The following is a 12,260-nucleotide window of genomic DNA, read 5'->3' as shown; positions in this document are numbered from 1 at the left end:
TTTTTTTCGAGTTGGCGATTTTAATTGTTAATGAGTGGGAAAAGGCAACGACTAATTGACGAGTTTTTCAAGCCGATTATGAACAGGCGTTCGGAACGTGACAAAAGTGAGATTCCGATTTTTCTGTTTTTTCTCGAATTTTTCTGTATTTTTTGCGGGAAATTTTCTTGATTTTTTAGTGTTTTTTGGTTAGAAATTTGAATATCGTATCGATTTTGAGGGAATTTGTAATGTCTGTGATCGCAGAAGAGGAAATATCTTAGGTTGCTCATTGTACCCCCACGGATAAGGTTGGGAAATGGACAAAAAACGAAATTTGAAAATATTCGCGACTTTGATTATGGAAAAAGTATCCACGTTACAGGGAGGTGTTGATGGAGTTGAACCTGTGGAATGATGAAAGAAAACGCAGCGATGACGAGTAGATAATTTCATTCCGGATCGAAGTGTAGCTCCTAACACGATCAGATGAGACTCTTCGTAAGGTACAAAACAGGTTAAGACGTTAACCGCTGATTCGAATCTGAGAAAAGCGGAAGAACTGGTCGGTGGGGGTTTCTTTGAAGGCGCTGTTTTGTTGCTAGACGAGAACAACATCGTTGGTGATTACCGGAAATATTTACTCGGACGATTAAAGGCAGTTGGAGCTCGGGCGTCTACAGAGGATGATGATAACGGTGAGTTGGGGAAGCATTTTAATGTCAACTAAAGTGGAGAAGAAAATATGCACATGGTCAACTACATGTGTTGGTGATAATATATATTCTCGAATTCGTGTGTAGACTTGTAAAATTGATATATTCCAACACCGAATTGAACGGTGCATAGAAGACGAGTATTTCCCATAAAAAATATTTTTTTTTAAATCAACGGTAAACTCAGAAGATACTCTTCTGAGTTTACCCCTTTGAAAAAAAATTTGTGATGATGTTTGCCGTAAGAGAACTAAAAGCAATGGTCAGTGGAAGCTAGAGATTCTATCTACAATAGGATCATCAAAGCTTAATTCCAAATACAGTTACTGAGTAATTTCACTTAAACCATTGCAGCACCTGATAGGAAGCAACTTCGCTCGCCGAATTGAATCACTGCTGATAGTGTTGAAATATATGTTCGCTCTCCTCAGCTGAGTTTATACACGACTTGGGATAAAAACATGTAGAGATCGATGAGAAATTTTCTCAAAATTTCCACAGAATTTGACATGTAGTTGAGCATGTGCAAGAGTGGCCCTCAGTTTCTCGGTCGCAGGTTCGATCCCGGCAGCTGTCGTTTTGTCCATCAACAGCTGCGGTTTGGAGGACATCGATGAGCATCCGCTTATTCGCAGCATCGCCTCTCGAACAGACCGACCCGTGTGCTTCCGGTACCCTACAGCGGCGATGTAAGCACGGCGGAGCGAAGCGATTCTTGTTTGTCATTTTTCAATATCGAAGAAAACACATCAAATTTAGCGAATTTGTGTTTGGTCATTTACGCTAGGAACATTTTCGTATTTTCTCCCAATTTTACGTCGAGTTCATCTCGAAATAAAAAACATAGGAATAATTTTTTGCCATTTTCCATTAGTTTTTTCCGCCGAAAATTTTTCGTTGATTTACAGTTATCGAATATCAGGTTGAAAGAGATCTCATATAATCGGCGAAAAGTTGGAGTCACATTGGCGCGGTTGAGCGAGGAGGCTGGGCCTCAGGTTTTCGTTGTTTACAGCGATGTGCTCGAGTGTTGGCTTGACGACGATTTTAGAGAACCTCAGCTGCCGTTTCCATGGATGGTTTGAGTCGCCGCTTTTGGCTGTTGTTGTTGTTGGGGTAATTATTTCCGATAAATGGATGTTTTTACACAGATATTTACGTTATCATGGCGAACGTGTCATTCCGTCAAGCATCGGCGCACCAGAGGCGAACTCGGTTTTTCAATTACGCCTCGTCGGAGTTCCCCGATCTCACGAGACCATTGACGGCCCCGTCAGCTGGCGAAAGCTCGGGTGGGTTGATTTTACTCGGGGAAAAACGTTCCGAAATCGATATTTATTTCAGGCAGCGAAGTGGCTCGTGGTGTCAAAACTAACAATTTGATCGGCTTGAAGGCTCTTCTGTTGGACCCCGTGAATGTGAGTCGCGGGTATATGATACTGTCCGATCGAAAAATTCGCGCGCAGCTGATCTTGGTCATTCACAGTATGAAAATTGGGTATAGAATCAGTTTCTTAATATACGTTGGCTTTCTTCAACTGAGCTCAGGAGTTATCTCACCTATTATAGAAGTTTTCATGTGAATTCGGGTAGAACCAAGAATAATGTTGCAAAAATTCCTCAGAATTTTTTTCATATTGCCACCAACACATGTAGTGCAAATTTCTTATTATTTGAACTCCACATCTTCCCAATGTTCAAACTTAGAACGATTCATATCAGCTCTAGACGACGGAGTTTCATCCGTTTTACGCGAGGTGAAAACCGCGATATTCGCGGTGATATGCAGTAGTCGTGAAATATGTTTTTCTCTGGTGTTTTTCATATCACTTTTTCGAATCTCGAGATACTCTGCGTCTTCACTCCGATCGGCGTCGCATCCAGCATTCTGGGGTGGTCGCCTGCGTGGGTCTTCGCCACCAACTTCATCGCCTTGATACCTCTCGCGAAGATTCTTGGTAAAAATCGTCGAGTTTCATGTCGTTATTATCAAGGACCCCGTCAACTTTGATAGCCGCAGGGTTTGATGACAGGATTTGGCTGGTGTATTTCGCGAATCGTTTTCTTTTTTCGAATATCACGTTTTTCACGTGGAGTATCACGCCACTTTGCGTTTTCAACTTGATGACATTTACATTGAAAACTGATTGGAGAATATGTTCCCAGCCATGTGGGAATGAGTTTCTTCCCGGGAACAATATAAGTGTCTTTTAAATATAACTGATATTGTGCATCGTTTGCTCAGGTGATGCTACTGAGGAGCTCGCAGTCGGGCTCCGAAATGACACGCTGGGCGGCCTGCTTAATGCGACGTTCGGAAACGCAGTTGAGATGATCCTCACAGTTCAATCTCTGTTGAAGGGGCTCGTGACAGTTGTGAAAGGAACACTGTTGGGGTCGATCTTGTCGAACCTGTTGTTGGTAAGTGGTATTTTCTAACATAATCGTCGGAATTTTTCGCTCAGTTTAGTTTATAGAGTCAACGTTTATGTAGTATTCAGCTCGAAAGAGGAATTTCCAGAAGTTTTCTGTCGGAATTTTCCCCCTTTTTTCGATTGAAAAACTTTCAGGTGCTGGGGATGTCCTTTTTCTTCGGAGGAATCGGCCATTTGGGAAAAGAACAAGAATTCAAAGAGACGGGTCCGATGACGAACATGAGCATGTTGCTGCTAGCTTGTGCGGCTTTTGCAATGCCAACGGTGGGAAAAAAATTCCGAATTCGGAATAATTTCCCCACGGCGATTTACTTAGGTATTCGAGGCAGGGTTCAAGCACGAAATGGAGAAGGCGGAGTTGCAAAGCACCGTTTTGGAGATTTCCAGAGTCGTCTCCATTTTCTTGTTGCTCAGCTACATCTGTTTTCTGATCTTCCAGATGTATCACTAAAATGTCACGTGCTGGGATCGAACCGGGGAGATGTCAGGTATACTCACTTGTCGATCTTTGAAAGCGAGGGCGGCGAAAATGAGGACGAGCCGACTATAAACGTTCCGACGTCTTTAACATTACTATTAGTAAGGAGGAGGTCTCAGGGGAAGTCAGTGCTTCAAAATATATTCGCTTTCTTCGGTTGAGCTGAATAGTTCACTCAGAGTTTATATACGGAAGTGTACAGAAACTAACAGTTATTTTTCTAAGTTTTGGTATTATCACCAACACATGTGCATATTCTTTCACGCTGGGGGGAGTATTCGCAGCGCTGGAATATATCTTCGCTTTCCTCAGCTGAGTTAGGAAGTTCTGTCACTAATCGTAGGAGTTCAATTTTGTCAAAAGTGTACAGAAACGAACAAGAATCTCCCGAAGTTCCCGTATTGCCGTCAACACAAGATATTCCGAGTTAAGCGCTACCAATAAAGTAGATACCTATAAAAAGTTTTTAAAACCAATACTCAGTATTATGGAAAACTATGAGTATTATTAATAAAAACTTTTTATAGGTATCTACTTTATTGGTAGCGCTTAACTCGGAGTATCTGGTGGGGTCGATTGAAGGAGTTGTGTAAGTTGCTACAGGTGATGGCCTGTTTCGGACCTATTTTGAATCTTTTCAGATCGAGCTATTCTGTATCTTCATCGTTCATCGGTGTGATACTACTACCAATAGTTGGCAATGCGTGTGAACATGCCTCGGCCATTCGCATGTGTATAGTTGATAAGCCTGAAATCGCAATTGGAATCGCGGTTGGATCGTGCACACAAATTGCTCTTTTCGTGGTAAGTGTTACGAATATCAAATTACCACTCAGTGTTGGAATATATGTTTGCTCTGCTTATCTGAGCTCAGGAGTTTCCTCAGCAATTACATGAGTTCATAATTGAGATTTTCCCTAAAAATCTTCATCATGTTACCACCAAGTTGTTGCTCATCATGTGCATATTTTCCCACAGTGTCGTCTTCTTTCGAGAATCTTTTATATCGTTTTTGGATAGAACTGCACTAGCGGTTATAGCTTAGTACTATACTAGACTGTGGTATATAAGCCGCGACATAATAATATCTGATTCTGCTCCCCTTGGGCAATGAAAAGTTATGCCGGCGACATCAAAAAGGAATTTTATATCACGCGTAATATATAAGTAGTTTAATGAAATAAAGTGCTCACTGCAGGGTTCGAACCCGGGTGTGTCACGCTCAGGTGCCATTCGCTGTTATTGTGGGTTGGTGCATGAGCATTTCCATGGATCTCAATTTCGGCATGCTGGGTGTAGTGATCCTGGTAAGCGAACGAATCGATCTGTATTCCTGTATGGGTGCGTTTTCAAGGTTTTATCGGTGATAATCGCGATGTCGATCGTGGTGAACGGCAAGACCAACTGGCTTGAAGGTCTCATGCTTCAACTAACTTATATCATTGTTGCGGTCGTGTATTGGTAAGCAGTGTTCATAATCTTAAATCGGGAAGAATTTTCTGGCAATATGTAAAATATTGAAGTTTTCGAGAATAGAAAAGTAAATACGCACATGATTAACGACGATCTGAAATTTTTAGGGAATACCCGATGGTTTCTGTAGACCTTCCACTCTAATTTAAATGTAAAATTCCTGAGCTCAGCTGGGAAAGGGAACATATATACTAAGATTGTTCACCGGAAAGTCGCTATTTTCATAATTTTCTTCCTTGGTAAAAAATTAGCTCTTTCGAAGCGGCTGTTGTCATTGTTGTTGACGATGTTTATGTCGTATTCGTTGAGAGAATGCCTGCTAGTTCGTCAGAGGTTCGAACTGAGGTAAAACGACAACATGTGTGTAAACATATTAAAGCACAATAAAGACTATCAACAGTGTTGAAGCGACGGTCGATGGTATATGTGCTCAGGTTTGATCCCACCCCGGGGCAAGGTTCGAGTTGAGTCAGCAATTGCACGTGCTGTATTTTTGATGTTTTTGAGGATTTGATCGAAGCAAATTTCTTAATATCAGCTATGAAGGCTTCCGTTATTTCAGAGCAATTATTGAGTTGAGGACATAAATGCCCTACAGGGCTACGGGACACACGCTTTAGGATGCATGAATGTCCGAGTGAAGTTACCCTAATCAGTGTGGCACACACTGTGTGCGATTCCAGGGCGCGGAAATATGCACATGGTCAACAAGATATGTTGGGGACAACATAAAATTCTGAGGCGTGGAATCAAATTATTATTGTTTCCTGCGCACTTCTATTTGGATCCGTATGTAAACTCTTATAAAATCTGAAGAAACTCTTGAGCTCAGCTGAGTAGAGTGGACATATATTTCAACACTGTGCGATACATTCACAGGTTAAAACTGCGTAGAGGTTTCTATATTCTGATTAGTCTCATTGAGCTTCAGATTGGTTCTTTTCCTGTGTTTGAGCTTTTCCTGGTTCAGGAGGAATAGTTTGTAGGCATGTCGAAATGACCCGAATCGAAAATTAACGAGTCGGCAATTGTGAAACTGAGGTCGAGCGCATACATGTAGCGGCTCAGAAAAAAACAGTGGTTGCAAGCATGAACAGGCCGAAACTGGGCTCGTCAATTTTCGCTTTATATAACTCGACTCGCTCTGCAAACGACCAGAACTTGTTGACATTTTTCGATTGAAATCAAAAGCATTTGACTAACTCAGCATCGACAGGGAGTCGGACTATAAATGCCGCTCCGGGAGTGACGAAAATGGATAAAAAAGGTTAACTATAGTATGCTACCACTACGGTTTGTGATAGCGCGCGTAGACGAGGACCGGTTTCAAGGGGATATCTGAGTGTACGACTGATCCTGTGTTTCACTGAGGTGTATGCCTACCAATAATCTTGATAAACTCGAATGACTTATAGCGTTCAATAGCGTCTGCATCCGCACGGCCCACAGATACGTGTAAGACATCCCAGTTCACGTAGTTTGTAGTGATCTAGAAAACGACAGACATTCTGTTCATGTTAAAGGACATTGCGGAGCGAGCGAAGCGAGCGGAGCGTATACCGCAACAACAGGCACTCTCGCGTTGTGCGTGCGTGCGTGCGTGCAGAATTATTCTAGCTTAACTACGAAGCGTGGGAAGCTATCAGATAGATCAAACGACTCCTCTATATGCGGAGGTGTTGGGAAAAATCGGAAAGCTCCATTATGCGAACAGCTCGAAGAGATATGCACGAAAAAGTTTAATGATGGAGAAATGTCCCACCCGGGGATCGAACCGGGGACCTTTGTAAAATTCATTGATTGAGTCCATGGACGTGGACTCAGTGAGCTCCGCCCCTTCGTCACGAAGGCCTAGTAGTTGACTCACATAGTTGAAGATGCCCACTAAAAGAAAGGGTTCTATCTCTTTCCAAGGTGCGAGCCCTTTCATGTGCTCAACCTGAGAATCCATATAGTTGAGCGTTAAATGACACTGTGAGGCTCACCTTGAGTATCGACCCGAAGATCCCACCGGGTATTTTCGGGCTCCATGTTGGCCTGTAAAACATGGCAGTTCCACCAACACGAAGACGATGACTCACCTATGGGCTTCGATTGCAGCTTGGACAGAACGATCTATGTGTTCCTCAGGGATATTCATCTTGACCCCGCCAACGACAGTCTAACGGAACGGCAGAAGTTGTGGTAAGCAATCCAGTGGAGTCTCACATTAGAATGACGGATCACCGCTACCCAGCAGAGGAAGAGGTTACAGCCACCGAAGTCTTTTGGCATGAGGGAGAAGTCATCCCCCTTTTGGTATTGGCGATAATCCACATCGGCGAGCAAGCGTGGTGCGTGGTCCTCAGGCAACGAACGAGCCAGACAGGAGAAGCCAAGTAAGGCATACACCAGGGAGGCCACCAGGTTCATTTATGATGGGCTAAATATCTATCCACCTGTAAGAAGTCATGACAGACACGATTACCGACATACACGATCACCGTTGGAGGTGGTTGTCTAGATCGTCATATGGGTAATGTCATCCTAAGGCTCTCCATCCCTCTCATAGTGTCCTTGACTTCCCTCAACTCACACATAAGTGAAGATATTTAGCGAGTTTAGCTAAACATGATGAGACAGAGTCACGATACGTGCGGTCGCCATCGACCGTTCTGAGACGGCTGCTGCTGTCAGATTCTCGTCGTCTCATTTTATTCATTACTGTCATTAAGCCGTTGATTTTGTGGTCCTTACCATACGCTCTCTAATGAGCAATCTTGGATTTTCTACTACTGCTATGTAGTCCTCCGGGCTCGAGTTCGGTATCACTTGAGTTCCCAGGAAGCTGGGGTGACAGTAACTTCATACGCGTCACACTGGCTGATTATGTTCTCGAGCCAATTTTGAGTGCCCCTCGGTATAGCATTAATTTTAGGTCATTTAGGAATCATCAGTGCATATGGTGTTTCCTCCTATGGAGTAAAGTTCAATGAATCAGGGGTAAATACGTGCCGCATTCACGTATGCAAGCAAAGCGTGAATCGTTCACGGTGAATGTTTGAACGGGGCTTCGGAACAGCTTTACATGAGCAGTACTTGTTTAATAACTTATTAAAGCTATTTTGAGCAGCGCTTGGGGATGGGTCTGATCGACATTGTGACTACAAAGCTGCATGGTTGGACTGTACCGCAGTTAGTGGGCATGAATCTCGCAGTGAGACTCTCATTCACACGCGACTCACGTGACGTGAGGGAGTGTCTCACTCAGCATGTGACTCACGTGACGTGAGGGAGTGTCCCAAATCATATATTCATGTGGAACTACGAGTCGGTACAGCGGTGTTCGCGCACGTATGCTGCATACGGTGTGCACGAATCTCGCTCCGCCATTATTCGCTGCATGAAACGGCTCAGGTTGAAATGAATAAGATAAGAAGCCTTATCACCTATGGCTATCCCAGGTGTCGTTGAGTCACCCAGTGCGGATGTTACTACTAACAAGCGGTGCGAAGTGTTCCACGTCGCGTAACACTAGCGATACGACGATTCTCCACGGTTGAGAGTTTTGGGATTGAGAATCCATTGGGGTGACCCCAAGCTTCCATATCTCTTCGAGGCTCGAAGTTCGAGCAACCCTTTTCAACTCTTTGCTAATACATCACTATACTTTCGTGACGAAGAGGGAGAGCTCACTGAGGCTACGTCCATGGACCCAATCAATGAATTTTGCAGAAGATAACCTCCCGTGCTTCGTAGTTAAGCCAGAATAGTTCTGCACGCAGGCAAGCACACACAACGCGAAAGCGCCTGTTGTTGCGGCTCGCTTCGCTCGCTCCGCAAGGTAATAGCAGTTATTGACGATAAATTACATACAACTACTAGTTTACATGCAATAAATTAACTATGACTCATAGTTACTGAGTCATACTCATGATACCCTACTCAGAGTACTAATTACGCTAAGAGCTAGTCAACGTAGCAAATCAAGTCTATGAAGCAAGGCAGTCAAGATCCATACTCTTGTAGACGTCAACGATACGCTAAGATGGCTTCAGTCAGCGTCACTGGCGGAAGCCGCGCACTGACTCCGTGATTTGTGGCTTTCGGCAATTGCAAGGTTGTTGGTTCCTCGTGGCTGGTGTTCAAACGCAAATCAGATCAGAGGTGAAGTCGCTGACGAAAGCCAAAAATTGAGTCATTCAGCGTCTAACTTGCGAAAGGGCCCCCTTTCAAAGGGGGCAGTGGATCGGGTTGAAAGAAACAAGTCACAATCTACAAAGCAAATCCAATCTGGATCAGCACTTCCACAATATCAGAATTATCAGACTATTTCGCACCGCTGGCTAGGCTCGCCAGCTAGAGAGCTTGTGCCTGGCAGGCACAAGCAGGCACTGCCTGCGGTACAAACACGTATGCCTGGGGGAGACGCCAATCATAGGCAATGCATGATACGGTATGGGTGGTCGGTTTCCGAGGTTTACAGAATAACTCCCCCAGGGAGGTTATTCGTAAGCCCCGAGGTGATTTAGTGGGGGTTTATGAGATGGGAGTTCATTTTCTCGAGAATCGCGAGAATCCAATGAGCCTGCGTATCCATGCTACCTGTAGAAGTTGTGACGCCTGTCCCATTTTTGAGCAGCTGAGTTCTCAATCCGCGGCGAATCACAACAACATTGGTACCCTTCAGCAGGATGTTAACGTGCACACTACGGACGTGGTTTCTGGTTCTCAGCCAGGCTTGGCTACTACTGGGCAGGATCATCCTGCCAGGATGAGACTTCTCATCGTGAGAGGTCTAGATCGCCTGAGGTTGTCTTAGATGCAAGCATGGCTCGTCGTTTGCTTTCTGAGAAGCTTGGTGTTGAGCGTGATTTGTTGGTGTTTATGACCTCTACTGAAGCTAATACTCTAATAGACTCAGTTGACGATTTGTCCACTCGCTTGGCGCTGCGAAGGTGTTGGGCAGAAGTTGGCTTCGTCTGAAGGTGGATCCGTTAGGATGATGGGTCGGTCAGCGCAGCCACCGACTCAAGGACCAGTCTACCACGCCGAGTTACCGGTGGGTTCTAAGACTGGCCCTGTTAGCACGGTCTCCTTTGATCGACTTTATAACGATTCTCAGGATCATCGTTCTGACGTCAAGACCATGACTGCTATCGGTGAGCTTCCGATCCCGGGCGATAAGGTGTTTCAAGGTCGAGATGATGCGAGAAGCGTCTCCAATTTCTGTCGAGAGCTTGCTCTGACTGGTCAGTTGTATGGTTTGAACAGTGAGACGATGTTTCGTTATGTTCTTGGGTATCTATCCAGTACTGTGAAATCTGAGTTGTATGACTTACTGGAGCTACAGGCCCTGTAGCCCTGTAGTACAGAGTCTACTCATGGGAGCAGACTCAGTGGCCAGACTTGTCAAGGCCCAACAGTATCTGGTTGGCACTTAAATTAAGTGACTTAATGGTATTTCTAACGATGCCGTGAGGTATCGTGCTCGTCTCGTACGGTGTGTTCAAGGGAACACAGATTATGGGGAGCTATGTAAGCCGTCTTCGTGCTCTGTTGGTAGAGGGTCGCTGTATAGGCATCCAGAGTCTGGATTCCGGACGAGTCCATCAGAGACCTTGGCGAGATTCACTGAGGGTATGCGTCCTTTGTATAATAAGACTGCTACTATGGTTTATCCCCATGTCCGGAATGTTAATCAACTTGCTGAGAACCTGATCCTTTGGGAGGTCCATCAAGCAGCTACCACGACCGGTATGAGAATCAGCTACGTTGCCAGTAGAACCAGGCAGATCACAACACAAGGGATAGGTATGAGGAAGAAAACATACTTAGAGAGTGTACACACACATGAGCATTATAGCCATAGCCTAGCTAAATGATACTTTAGCAAGTAGGTCGACAACAGGTTTATGTTTACACCAACAGGCCATCCACGCTGGATTCCTGTTGGCGTGGTCCTTATTTTTATAGTTTTGTTGCTTGGTCGAAGTTCTACTCTGAGAACGAAGCGTGGTATCGAGACCCATTATGCTGGTAACCTAAAGCGTTGTAAGGTTAGTGAAGAGAGCTCCGGGGTAAGGCCCACTAGGTTTGCAGCTCAGGCTGAGCTGCTCAGCGCTCGCAGATTTTGACTCGTGATGTACTCAGAGAAGAATTCCAAGTTCAACGTGTTGAAGGCCAGTCGGAGGAGCGTTCAGCTGCTGAGGTGAACGCTGAGATTGGCAGGCTCCATAAAGCAGCCCGCCGTTAAGGGGACGAGGATGAAGAAGTTGTGACGCCTGTCCCATTTGCTCTTTTATTTTAAGCTTTGTGTCAACGCTAAGGCTAGTGATCGAATTATCACCTTGTTGCATAAGTATTGCTATAATCTGTTTTCCCCTTTAGTATGTCTGAGCAGCTGAGTTCTGAATTTGCGGAGAATCACAACAACCAACGGTTGGCCACTATGCCTCGTAAGGTGGACCCCAAGAAGTTGGATCCTCTCCAATACGTGAGAGAAACTGTGGTTGTCATAAATGGAGAGAGAGTGTCGAACTGGTCGATTTGATGAAGGTGAATGCAAGTTTGGAGGGGAGTGGGCTCACTATTTGTGAGTCACAAACGGCTCGACAAATTCAGGGATCACTTGATTATGTAAAATCACCAACTTATATAGTACTCCCACACTAGACCGACCGACAACTTATGTAGCTCTCCCACACTATACCGAGCAGTGGTCGGTATAGTGTGGGTCCCAACATGTTGAGACTAGGACATTCTTGTCATTGACAAGTTGTTACCAGCCAAGCTCATCTTGGCGTTCCACATGTTTGTCAGTGCACCGTGGAGTATAGCGCAGGGTACGGAGATCTGTTCACTCTTATGGTTGATTTGCCTCTTGTATGATATTGTTGTGCGATAAGAAGACGGTAGTTGACACAAACCTTCGGAATTAGAGTCTATGTAAATTTTGAACTAGCCATCATCGAGGAATAAGTGCAGAGGAAACCTACCCAGGGGTTGTTGGTACCAGTATTTGGATCCTATTGTAGGTAAACCATTCAGAGTTGTGTCAATTATTAGTATACCTAACTGTAGAAGTACCGTACAATTCAACATTGTTACGGTATTCACTGTATTATTGCTATAAATACAATCTAGCTAGATTGTATCATCACAATAGACAGCTAGACTAATACAGTCTAGCTTCTATTG

The 12,260-nt window shown here is 44.5% G+C and overlaps 3 protein-coding genes across 3 annotated transcripts in view; all 3 read left to right on the top strand.

The window, feature by feature from the left end:
- The window catches only part of Pmar_PMAR004050 (hypothetical protein), a gene marked incomplete at both ends in the record, with an annotated part of 3,702 nt that extends 3,501 nt beyond the window's left edge, over window positions 1-201 (top strand). Inside the window, 2 exons of the mRNA XM_002765089.1 lie at window positions 45-106; window positions 194-201. Of these exons, the coding sequence (XP_002765135.1) occupies window positions 45-106; window positions 194-201 (70 nt within the window). The remainder of the gene's footprint in view (window positions 1-44; window positions 107-193) is intronic.
- A 1,659-nt stretch (window positions 202-1,860) lies between these two features.
- On the top strand, window positions 1,861-5,073 carry Pmar_PMAR004049 (calcium/proton exchanger, putative; the record flags this gene model as incomplete). Its single annotated transcript, XM_002765088.1, has 11 exons — window positions 1,861-1,987; window positions 2,040-2,113; window positions 2,542-2,653; window positions 2,941-3,116; window positions 3,266-3,394; window positions 3,447-3,571; window positions 3,619-3,709; window positions 4,136-4,197; window positions 4,250-4,412; window positions 4,835-4,915; window positions 4,963-5,073. The coding sequence occupies 11 exons, from the start codon at window positions 1,861-1,863 to the stop codon at window positions 5,071-5,073; spliced, it is 1,251 nt and encodes a 416-aa protein (XP_002765134.1).
- A 4,431-nt stretch (window positions 5,074-9,504) lies between these two features.
- On the top strand, window positions 9,505-10,422 carry Pmar_PMAR004048 (hypothetical protein; the record flags this gene model as incomplete). Its single annotated transcript, XM_002765087.1, has 3 exons — window positions 9,505-9,583; window positions 9,883-10,018; window positions 10,062-10,422. 3 exons carry the CDS (start codon window positions 9,505-9,507, stop codon window positions 10,420-10,422), a joined length of 576 nt encoding a protein of 191 aa, XP_002765133.1.
- Window positions 10,423-12,260: the final 1,838 nt, after the last annotated feature.

This window comes from Perkinsus marinus (assembly GCF_000006405.1).
Source record: "Perkinsus marinus ATCC 50983 genomic scaffold scf_1104296975656, whole genome shotgun sequence".
Classification (NCBI taxonomy): domain Eukaryota; phylum Perkinsozoa; order Perkinsida; family Perkinsidae; genus Perkinsus; species Perkinsus marinus.
Note: the sequence above shows the minus strand (reverse complement) of the source record. Positions and strands in the feature narration are given on the sequence as shown.